This window comes from Caloenas nicobarica, chromosome 1, assembly GCF_036013445.1.
Source record: "Caloenas nicobarica isolate bCalNic1 chromosome 1, bCalNic1.hap1, whole genome shotgun sequence".
Lineage (NCBI taxonomy): Eukaryota > Metazoa > Chordata > Aves > Columbiformes > Columbidae > Caloenas > Caloenas nicobarica.
Window position 1 is genome coordinate 53,481,942 of NC_088245.1, and position 12,937 is coordinate 53,494,878.

The following is a 12,937-nucleotide window of genomic DNA, read 5'->3' on the forward strand; positions in this document are numbered from 1 at the left end:
GAGAGGAAAAGGTAAGTTTACATTTACTCACTGCATTTTCAGATTTTAAAAACTGTTATGTGTTTTACATCAATTATCCAGAATTCTTAAAAAAAAAAAAAAAGCTTTAAGATATTTTCTTAGTGGGTGGCAGCGTATCAATGAGTTTGCCAGTGTCTGAATGTTAAATTAATTTTAAGATATTTTATTATTCCTTTATCTTTAATGTGTGAGGCACAGAGGCTAATCAGATCTTTGTGGTTGTGAGATTTCTGATGAAGAAAATGCCATTCCTTAATTTGATGTTCTTGGCATCTGTAAGAACATTGTGTATTTTCTCTCAGGACGAAGTCTCTGTCAGTAATTACCAATTTACCAATTAATCGTATTTGTTGATGAAGAGTGTCTGCAAGTAATTTTCTTGTTTTCTCTACTAAAGTTTTTAGTTCATTGTTATACTGTAGACCAAAGGAAAGATTACTGTTAACAATCTAAGTATATAAAACAAGGTTTGAGCAAATTTTAATGTTACTTCTATTGTACATAAAGAAGCGAGATATTAGATTGCTGGAAATAGCAAAATTTGGATTCCTTCTTGAGGTACATATTTGTACTTGGTGGATATTAGATGACTGTTTAGACTAACTGGAAAGAGTGAATCAACATAATAAGAAAAAGTCACTTATTTTCAGTGTAAGGATCAATAAAACATTTCTACAAAACAAACCACATACATCTTACATTTCTTACCAAACAGGAAGCAAGTTAGTGAAATCCATGGCATAAGTTAACTCCAGTGGAGATGCCAAGAAAGTGCTATGTGTAAATGCAATTTCATCATGAAAGTCAATATACATTGTTGTCTTCTAAATTAAAGGATCCACCAATAGAAAGTAAAGTAGAATTCACAATAGTGAAACTACTGCATTCATTGTCATGGACTCAAAAAATGGATATATCCTCCAAATGTCATTTATTCCATCTTCATTCTTTGAGACAGGATGATAAAACCTCATGGATATTTGTCTGAATTGTCACTGAGACAGTGTCACTGCAAAATTCCTGTACAGCCAGGTTCATTGCTTAACTATTCTGATAAGGGGTTTTCCTAATAATGCCCTGAACTGCCATAGCTGCAATTTGACCTGATTATTTATGCCTCACTCTCAGTGCACAAAAAGAATAATCACTCTTGTCATTATAACAATCAACCTTTGTCCCCAGTTAAACTTTTATTTTCTAGAGAAAACAATCTGTTCTTTTTAAACCATTGTACAGATGCCCTCTCCTCTACATTTTGTTATATTCTCATTTGAATCTCCTAGTATTCATCCTGACTCTGGTCACTTCTCTTGATATCTTCCCCAAGAACGAAACCACCCCATACTGCTCCAGTTGAATGTGAGCACCTAGAAGAGTGGGATAATTAATAGCAATCTATATTTGTTATTTCTACAGTTCGATTTTCAGAGGCAGGCTGAGAGAGGTGATTGCTACCCATGATACCAACTATAAAGTGATCCCTGATGATAGCTAAAGTTGGGAATTTTACTTCTCTCGAACAAGATTTAGTTAGGCTGGGACCAGTCAGATCAGAGGCACACGTCTATAGTGTAGGAGAGGTAGTTTTCCCTGTTGTCTTTATAGAAACTCTATTTAGAAAAATAAGGAATTCAAAGGTGCAGTTCTTTTCAACCTAGAAGAGAAATCTGTAGCACATTGGGTGTTACAAATCACATCCTATCCTAAAAGTGCCTTTATTCTCATTTGCTACTTTTGAGTGACCAGCTCGGATACAGATTTTAATACAACACACTTTTCAAATTAGGTAAACTAAATCCAACTCAGAAGATCGAATATTTGCATACTTAAACATCAGTTACCACCTATTCTTGCCAGGAAAAGGATCAAATGTAGTTTATGTGAAGAGATACGTTGATGGATGAGGTCAATTAGTAGACTTAATTCTGGTTTTAGCTTGACAAAACTTTTTCTGATATAAAGAAGAAAAAAATCCAATTTTGTAACTCTATTATTATTTCCTAGTACTGAATATATATAATATTCTGAAGTTTGGCAGTTTTTATTAAAAATAATAGAATTAAGTATATTTACATGTTCTTTGTCCTTTTCCTTCTCTATAATTTTTTACAGACTGAGCAAATTCATGAATAAATAAGAAAGAATGGAAAACACCCAAAATATAATGTACTTTTCACTTGGTTTTACAAAGTGATGATCTTTTTTTAATTATTATTTTAAGTATATTTGAAATATTATGTAATTTAATGTCAGTTATTTAGTAGACTATTTCAAATTCTGAAAGGGGAAAAATCTGCTTTAACTGTGGAATGTAGGATGTGTTCTGGATCAGAACAGCAGACTTGTTGACCTGTTATTAATAACTGAATGAGTGACCATGGATAAAATTTACCCAGAGACAATACTGAGGAAGAAGAGAAGGAGACAAGTGTCAAAACAGTATGTGTTCCCCAAAATGAGGGAGGCGGAAAGGTCACGCTGTATTTTGTCAGGTTTGCCTGGAAGAAAACAACAAGATGCTGTGTAGAGTGAGAAGTCGGAGCAAGAGAAGTAAATAGTTTGAAAAGTGAGTCAGGCATGCTAAAACTCAACCAGACTTGTAAACTGGAATTGGCATCAAAATAAGCTGCACATTCCTTACCAACATTATGAGACAAGGCCTATTCTGTTTACATATGTGTTGCTTCTTACAGTCACCCTTCACGTATCCTCTCTGTCAGGATTTATTTTAGGTTATTTCTCAGGGCCATGTGCTGACCTCAATCTGCCTTCTAATGAGTTGTGTGTATGTGTGTATGTGCTGAAGCCACTGTACAGTCTGTAAAGTGCTTCAATAATTTGCATATTGTCCAGGGTGATTCCCTTTATAACTTTGTGTTTATTTTAATTTTGCAAAAAAAAAAAGTAGGATGATAAGTATAAAATAAAACTCTGTGCTGGCAATGGGAGGTTGTAGTCATGTAATTCAACGCAACAATTTATTCTTTGCTTGTGATACTGCTCTGTGATCATTTCACATATTTAATATTTAAATATATAGAATAATATACTTCCGATGAATTGGAATAAAATCAATCCCATTTACCAAAACAAGTATTTTATTAATTAGTTACAGTCTGCCATTTTAGACCTTATTTTACTCTTTATTCATAGGTGATAAATTTCTAACTATGGAGTAGTAAATTGTCATCAGTTTTAATGCACTACAATATTTAATCAATCAAGACATACTAATATAAATATCTTTTATGTTAAAGAGCTTCACTTGAAGATAATAATATACTCTAGTCTGCAACATAACCATATCTGCAAATTATTTATGTACTTTCAGAAGCGAATACAAATATCTGTAAAACAAAGGCATTGATTATTAAATGGAAAAAAGTTGATGGTGCAATTTCCCTTACTATATAGCTGATTCACTTCCATACTTCAGTAGTACAATTTGAAGAAAAAATCACTAGAAGCCCAACTAACAACAATTTCATCCTGCTTCTGAAAAGCGTGCTGCCATAGCACCTCAGATGAGTAATACCTCTACAAAACACAGTACAGTATGTATAGTAGAACGTTGTGAAATATGACTAATTAAAACACATTGGAAGCCAGTCTGCAGTTTCATCCTACACTATTGATAATATTATGAGCTGTGTAAAAGTCAGCCACCTGAATTAGAAATCGAGCTTTATTATATTTACAGATGTTGATATGAGTGATGTTTTATCCCATCCCATTTCAGTAATGATCCAACAGTTGTGTAATTGGGTTATAGAGCCTCTGTGCCTCAGGTGTTCCCACCAGTTAGAAGCAAAGCACTGAAGACCTGCTCGATATTTTCAAAGTGACAGAGTATGCTGTCCTTCACTGTGATATTTATTCCAAATTGAACCAATCCGGTTAACATAACTGCAAAACAAGAGACCTTACATGTTCCATTTGCTTTTGCTTAGCAGAAAACAAAACAAAACTTTAATTTGATTCTTGTTCATAAATATGGGAGAATGACTTTAGTTTGCTATAATTGGATTTGCTACATTATAATAATAAAATAATATTTAAAAGTAGGCTATAGTTTTCTAAGCTTTAAAATTTACTTTTTTATGGATGGAGGCAGTCAGGTCCTTTGGTGATTTAAGCTTTATAGCTTGATACTAAGGATGACAAATAAGGAACACTGAATTTTTAGCATCTACTGCCTTGTGCTTTTGAATTTTTTGCATATATTGCCTTGTGCCTGAGATAATTTTTTTAAAGCTTTTGTGAACTCACATCTGTTATCATAATCTGAAGAGTCCCACAGAACATGAGAAATTTTAGAGAAAAACATAAAAATTTGCTGTCAGTTTTATCATGCACTTTTTCCCTTATTCTTCTATTATTACTGTAAGTGTGAAATCTATCTTTGTTTTAACAGATCAATACCCACTGGGTGGTTATCGTTCTTCAGAAAGCATAAATTTCAGTGATCAGTATACAACAGATAATACAGAGCACTAAATCTGAATTATTTAAAAATAGAGGGAGTGGGAAAACATTGTTAAAACAGCAGATTGCATACTTTATTCAGCAGTTTCCCATTACAGAGAAATTACTGTGATAAAACTAGGAATGCCAACTGGGCACTTTTTAGCTGGAGTCATGTAAAATTTACATTTTTACATGACAATTTTGCAGGATAATTTGGGAAATAATGTACATGGGTTTGTGTTTGGCTGTTTGGTACTGATTAAAGAGTTATACTTAGGTCATTGCTTGTGGTTATACCACTGTTTAGCAATGATTCTAAAATCATTTGAATTACATTCATGTTATTATTGCCATAGTTTCAAGTGGAAACTACCATGGCAGATTTGTACCCATGTCTTCTGTGTGTAGTGTCAGATCTCTTCCTGAAGTAATCCTGTGTGAGAAACTCATTGACAAAAATTGAGCCTTTGTCATAATACTTGTGTTGCTGGGGAGATTCACTTTGGCTTCAAAAATCTATGGGAATTTATATGGCAAGTATGTCCTATAGCAGGAAAATTAGGCATATTCCATCACAAGTCATGAAAGTGGTACATTCTTCCCTTCCATCTTTAAATTTATCTAGAAGTACTATCACATGGACTAACATTTAAGCAGATAACATTTAAAATTTCTTTTTTGGTGACTTTTGAAATACAATTTTGAATACCTTTGGTACTGTTGTTCTTCTAAAAAATCATGAAAGTAGCATGATACAGCTGTTGAATTTAGATGACATTTATATAAAAGTCAGGTTACATATGCTGCAAAGCTAAACACAATATGTATATCCACATTATTCAATATGTGCAATGGCCCTAATCAGATATATCTATTATTCTTTTCAGATATATCTATTATTCTTTTTTGGTCTTTTCAGAAGCAAGTTTTTTTGTTGTGGTGGTTTTTTGGTTGGACGGGGGTTTTTGTTTGTTTTGGGGTTTTGTTTGTTTGTTTTGTTTTATGGTTGGTTGGTTGGGTTTTCTTTCTTTTTTTCTTTTTTAAGGTACTGAAATAGAATTTGGGGTATTTTCTTTTTGCTCAGAAAAAACCAATTATATTTCTTTTAATTTGGGACGACAATCATAATGATAAATAATTCATTCATGATACTAGGCCATCCACAGAGAGGCTATGCTTGTTTGAGATTATTTCTTCTACTCAGAAGGAGATGGCTGAATAAGTAAATATTGGCAAGACTTAGTTCAAAATGTGATGTAGATTCAATGAAGTATTTAAAGAAGGAATTATTTCTTGATGGAAAGCTATATAGCAGTTCTCCATTTGTCCAATTTTCTGTTCAGTGAATGGATTTGGATTATTAATTCTGGTAGATGTTAACATAGGCTCAGAGCCTGTGGAAAGTCTTTTTCTTTTTTTTTTTTTTCTCCAAGGAGTGTTGACTGTGTGCTTATGTGTGAGTAAGTGCCTACATATTTCAAAATTTCAGTCAGTGCCCACATTTCTGAAAAAAAAAATAAATAGAGCATGTGTGGTCACAAGCCCACTGTGTTACTCAATTAGTTCTCTCTGTTACATAACAGAAATGTCATCCTCTTCATTTTTCTCTATGATTTAATGAACACTCACATTGTGACATTTAATCACACTTTCCACATTTTAGATGTCTTGCAGACCAATTAAAAACCCAAACCAGTGCTGATAATTCCTTAATATTTTGAACCTTGTTTAGTGACTGTGTAAGAGCCACTAAAATCATACCTGAATAAAAGCACCTCATTCCCTGCCTGTGACAGCATGGTGCAAGTCACACAAAGTAACACATAGTTAGATTAGAGATTCAGTACTTCAATATGATGTGGCCCACTGACATCATATTATTTATTATATCATTTACTACTCGTGGCCAATTACTTGAAGGGATTAAAAAAAAAAGCACACTTCATAAAAGTGGGGAAAAGGGAGACTGAATCAATTTTACTTACATTTATCTAGAATAGAATAGAATAGAATAGAATAGAATAGAATCATTTCAGTTGGAAGACACCCTCAGGATTGAGTCCAGCCATAACCTAACCTAACTCTAGCTGTAAACCATGTCCCTAAAAACCTCGGCTAAACGTCTTTTAAACACCTCCAGGGATGGTGACTCCACCACTTCCCTGGGCAGCCTGTTCCAATGCCTGACAACCCTTCCCGTGAAGAAATTTTTTCCTAATATCCAATCTAAACCTCCCCTGGTGCAACTTGAGGCCATTTCCTCTTGTCCTATCACTTGCTACTTGGGAGAAGAGGCCAACACCCTCCATGCTACAACCTCCTTTCAGGCAGTTGCAGACAGCGATCAGGTCTCCCCTCAGCCTCCTTTTCTCCAGGCTGAACAGCCCCAGTTCCCTCAGCTGCTCCTCATCAGACTTGTGCTCCAGACCCCTCACCAGCTTCCACACTCTCCTCTGCACTCTCTCTAGTACTTCAATGTCCATCTTATGATGAGGGGCCCAAAAATGAACACAGGATTCAAGATGGGGCCTCACCAGTACAGTGGCACAATCACTTCTCTCGTGCTGCTGGCCACACTATTCCTAATTTGTGGAGAAGTACATAAACTCTCCATTCAAACAGCATCATAGTGCAAACTGATCTGACAATTTTTTAAAGAGACTAATTCAGTGACTACTGTACAATTTTCAAAGTACGACTTTTATATGTATGAAGAGAACACAGTTTTAGTCCTGAGAACCAAACAGATTTCCTGTTTTCAGCTGGGTCCTGTTACAATATGTCAGGGTACGTGTTTTCCAACCTAAAACTTGTGTGGAAATGGACTCTCATTTTGAGCAGAAATGTAGAAATAAACATTTCAGAAGACTGACACCAAACCCACGTGATTAAATCTTGCATTCAATCTAATCTAAAATCAAGGACTATTATTATGGCTCTTCTGTAGTAAGAAGATAAACAGTGAATTGCATTCAGAATTTTGTAGTGTTTCGTTTTTTTAATAGGAATCAACAAGGTTGCAATCTGCATGCTGGTAATGGCAAAATTGCTAAAATAAATCCTCGTTCACTTAAAAGGCATGGACAATTTCCAACAATATTTCCTAAGAAAAGAATAATAAGAAGGTACAATTTTCATTTTTTTTTTTTACAAAATTGGATCGGATGAAAACATAATAAATGAAAGGTTGAAACTCCAAGGAAAATGTAGTAGGTAGTTATTTCCTATGTTAAATGAGTTGCATCTAAATTCGTAGGAAAGCAAATCAGTTGACATAGCTTGTGTTGAATGTAAAATGAAAATGATAAAGCCTTACCATTCTTTCTCCATGCAGAGATTAGTTCCCTCATTCATTCCCGAAATGAACTGTAGTTCATGGATGGAAAATGGATGGAAAATCCAGGGGAGATTTTAAGCTGAATCTCTCCAGTGTCTCTGAATCTGAATTTCGTGGGGCTTGGGGGTTTTTTTGGTCTTACAAAATTTCTCTTTTCTTTCAGTAGAGTGGGGTTTGGTTGGTTGGTTGGTTATTTGTTTTGGGTTTTCTTTGTTTGTTTGAGGTTTTTTTGCGGGGGGGTGATCCTGCGAGGCTGTTTGTATTTTCATTTCATCTCAGCTCACTCAGTACTGAACTGTGTGCACAGCTGAGCATTGAGGCTATGAGGTCTCGTAATTTCTGTGGCATACCCTCAGCTTGGAGACTAGTTATATATGTTTTCTGCATATTAGGTCACAAAAAATAAACCTCACAGGCCTTTGCTGGGAACAATAAGCAAAGAAAGCAGCAGTTGTTACGGCAGTCCCTAGAGGCAGAGATTGAAGGGCCAGCGAGCTGTGCTGTCGCTCCCCTGCACAGTCCTGCTGCCAACACATCTGGCAGCACCGCCCGCCTGTCCCCAGGGCCTCCCGCTTCCCGGGCCGCCTCCCGCCTCTGCTCCAACTGCATCTCAGCTGCTTCACCAGGGGAAGACCTTGGCTTTTTTTTTTTTTTTTTTTTTTATTTATTATATTTGTAACGCCTAGCGGTCCTTTCGGCGGCTACAAATTTCTGTTGAATTTGTTTTCAAGGCTTCGGCCTTCTCCTCAAAGACAAACATGGGATACATGAAGAGCTGTCATTTTGAGTCAGCTGTTTTTCAGTCAGACTGAGTGTTATAGCCCAAGTCTTAAGACAAAAGGAGAAACAGCAGATAAGATAGGCTCTGAGCTAGTGTTTATTCAGATGGCATCTTTTCTTCCTTGGGTTATCATGAAAAAAGTTTGTTAGTATCCTGATGTTACAGTATAACATAAAAACAGTGCGATCAACTGAATAATTTTCATATAGTTTTAATTCAGTTCTCAATTGACTTTATAGCCATACAACTTCTACATAAGCTTTAAGAGTGCAGTTGTGCCTGTCAAATCATATTAATTATGCAACAGCTACTACCTTCAGGGCTTCCAAAGTATGACTGACCATGCAAGATTTCTGCTGCAAACAGTAATTCCAGATGACAGTATTCCTTTGATCCCTGTATATGTAGGAGGGAATTGCACGAGCAGAGGTCATTATCATCGCATGTCATTTATTACATAACTGGATTAAAAAAAACATATGGTTTGCTTTGCTTCCAACCTGTGGGAGAAACACGTTCCCTGGAGCACTCCTTTGTCATATCTCAGGGACACCTTGGATGAAAAGGGTATATTTAAAATTAGTTTTACTTGTTTTGGAAGCATAAGTTGAAAAGTGAGTTGTTATGAGGTTTAATATAGTTATTAATTCATCAAAGCAGATGTGACAGAAATAATAATTTGTAAAGCTCAAAGGCAAACTCAGTTTTACTTTGGGATTTTCCCTGTAAAAGGCTTATGATACAGACACCAAGGAAAAAAAAAACAAACCAACAACTCTGTCATCATTCAGTTCAGAGACAGCCAAAGCTCTTGGCGACTAAGCAGTCTCTAGTACTTCAGATGAAGAGAGAAAGTTGGCCACTTTAGCTCCAGAGGTATGAAGAGGTGGCTGCCTGTTGTAAATGCTGGGACTGCAGAGAGCACAGAGGAATTTCAGAGAGCAGCAGCAACTGAATAATTGAAAGTCTTGAAGGGACTGTGTCAGCAGCTCAAGTAAAATACTGGACACAACGGCCCAGCTAAAGTGGACACTAATAGTTATTATGAATATAAGCTGAAGATATTCCAAAGCTGAGAGGGCACTGTGTTAGGTATGGGACTCTCTGGGAGCAGAATTTTGAATAATCTTTTGTTTTTCAGCAAGGGAAAACTTAAGCTGATGACCAAACAAAATTCCCCTAAGAGCAAGCTCCATGCTGCTCAGCAAACTAGTAGGAACTCTATTCCTTAATTCTTTGACATTATATTGACCAAAGCATTAGGGGCTGTACTGCTGGTAGCAGGCTTGCCTTGGCACAGCAAAGAACGTACAATTTGATAAACTCCTGTCTTCCTCTGTTTCCCAGGAAAGCAACAAAATCATGTTGTCAGACTACTTGGCCTTACTGTAGTTAAGAACTGGAATGGTAAATCACCAGATGACGCTCGTTATCCTTTTCACCACCTGTCACCCACCCAGTTGCCTAAGCATATGCCCAAATGTCTATTTTAGTTCCAACTGAAACAATACAAAGAAATGAGAAAATGTAAATAACAATGGCACACTACATACATTGCACAGCAAGTTTATTCTGTGAGATTCTGAAAGTATTATAGACACTTATCCGTGCTTACAAACTCTAAGATAGTAACAGGAATTCCACCCATAGCACTATGAAGTGTCTCTTAGAGGAATATGAAGAAATATATATGTGTGTGATTTTGTGCTTCACAATTCTGATTCAATCTGTCTTGAGATTGCTGGCTTTCTATTAAACATGATATTTTCATTTGATATGTAGCATTAGTTATAACCTTAAGGACAGGAGTTTTTAAATAAAAATCTGGACAACATAACACTGGCAGTTTCTGAATCCTAGAGTAAGACCTACATGCAGACGTTTTAATGATACTTTTGAAAAGTGAGAAAGGAGTTTTTAAATGTAAATCTCATTTTCAAAGCTAAGTTAAGGGCTTTAACATCAAAGTGTGCTGCATAGCCTTACAAGTTCTTGACCACTAGTGTGTAAAATGAAAATACTGATTAGGAGGTATGACGCGAAACATCACTACATGGTTCATGTGATCAATAGCTGATTTCTAAACCAAAATCTACTGAGGATATTAGTACAACACTTTCCATACTACTGTGTGATCTGCATGGAGATTTACTGTGAATCCAGTTCTAGCTGCTGAAAAATGAAAAAAAAAAAAGAAAAAAACCCACAGCTTACTTACACATTGTTAGAATATCACTTGAAATCTATTTGAATACTTTTTAATATGTTATTAATAGTACCATACACCATTAACTATTTAGAAACTTGACGGAAACAGACCGAGCCTAGGAATAGCTACCAAACTTCCATCGAACACACTTTAGTTCAGATAAAAGCTGCTTTCAGCAAGTCAAGGGGAAGCAGCAAACCAAGCCCTCTTGAGATCATTGCTAGCTTTTGTCTTGAATACGTGGATTTAGTTCAGCTTCATCCCACTGGCTGATAAGATAAACCACCTGGACATATTTTTTTCTTAAACTGCTTTCTTTGGGGGCAGGGGGAAGGCATTAGGAATGACTTCAGTTTAACACCAGGTGCTTGTGGGTGCTCTTAAACACTGACTATTTTGATCAAACTAAAATTAACTTAATATTTAAAAATATGTATATATCTTTGTTAAGCAGCGATGCTGTTCATCAAGACATTTTCCCAACACATGATCACAAATTTTAAATGCTTTTCATCTTTTGTTTCACTGTTTTTGTGAGACATGTAGCAATTTTTTTCTATAAAGGATAATATGAACCACCATAGTTTAGAATATGTTGTACCTGTCAAAAATAAACACATATGCAGTGAAACCTTTTCATTATTGAAATGAATGACAAACCTGTGTCTGCCCTTTGAACAGAAAAAAAATTCATGTTTATCATTGAAGAGTAATGGCAATGTTAACATCAAGACATTTCAATAGGAATTTTGGCAGCTGAAAGATGTGGTTTTCAGAAAACCTATTAGTTTTATGTGTAAAACTTATAATTGGAGGCAACTTAAAATCCAGTTTCATCTTATGTTGTTATTTCATAGGAAACTCATTTCAAACTAACAAACATGAATATTGTTCTGACTCATCACAGCCTTTCACTATAATGCCCAAATGCATTTTAATAGTTAAATTCAAATATAGAGTAAAAATGAAGGGTTGTGGTTTTTTGTTTGTTTTGCTTTGGTTTGGATTTTTTTCCCCACAACACATATATTACTTATGTTAATCTGATATTAGATGGATTTTATCAGTGAATACCTTAACTTTTTTCTCTCATACCATGTTGCAACAGCTGCTTTAGAGAGAGGCAAGAACACTTACTAAGTAGATGAGGTCCTTAGGGACATGGTTTAGAGGTGGACTTGGCAGTGTTATGTTAATGGTTGTCCTCGATGATTTTAAAGGTCATTTCCAACCAGAACGATTCTTCGATTCTATGTTGAGTTGAACTTCATTATGTGTGAAACGTGATGTCTCTGTTGCTATGAAATAAGCCAATCCTGCTCTTCTGGTGTGGTTCTGGTAGCTTATGTATGGGGCATGTTGCCACCGTCTTGAACCTACTTTTGTTTCTAAACTTAAATCAGTGTTTTTCATAGTTGCTTTTTATTAGATATACCTAGACTTTAAATGGTTTTGGTAGATGCTGATGCTTACATATGCTATTTTAGTTTGTGTTGATGATTTCTTAATATTATTTAAATTCTTAAACTCTAGAATGGATATGTGTTTGATTATTCTTGTGCTTACATCTTGAGTAACTTCATATATAATTTTCTTCCACAGGAATTTGCTGCACTGACGAAAGAATTAAATGCATGCAGGGAACAGCTGCTTGAAAAAGAGGAGGAGATTTCAGAACTGAAAGCTGAAAGAAACAACACAAGAGTAAGTATACAGCAGACCTTTTCTGGATAACATGTATATGTAAAGCAGGAGGAATATACTTGTATATAAATTTAGATATTAATTTGTATAAATAAGACAACAAAATTCCAGCCTTTTAACAAGTACATGAAACTTGCAAGGTTCTAAGTAGCAGGACGTGTCTACCATGCTACAGTCCTGGAGGAAATAAGTGTGTGCATTTGCAAGATATATTACAAAACCAGCAGATTTCGTATATAGCATGGTAAGTTAATTTAGTTTAAATGCTTTCTAAAGCAAGGGACTCATGCAGCCTTACAGGCCCTAGGATCTGCCTAAGTAGCCTGCACATATCCTTATCTCTTATCAAGGCAAAAGGCAAGGTTACAACAGACCCAGCTTTCCCTCGTGCCTTGGATTTGATCTGAATAAGGATGAG

General features: G+C 35.5%; 1 protein-coding gene across 5 annotated transcripts in view; it reads left to right on the top strand.

The window, feature by feature from the left end:
• The window catches only part of PPFIA2 (PTPRF interacting protein alpha 2), a 315,886-nt gene that overhangs the window by 181,020 nt on the left and 121,929 nt on the right, over positions 1-12,937 (top strand). For all 5 annotated transcript variants that reach the window (XM_065626973.1, XM_065626972.1, XM_065626971.1 and 2 more), the window contains one exon: positions 12,418-12,519. In XM_065626973.1, coding sequence (XP_065483045.1) covers positions 12,418-12,519 — 102 coding nt within the window. The remainder of the gene's footprint in view (positions 1-12,417; positions 12,520-12,937) is intronic.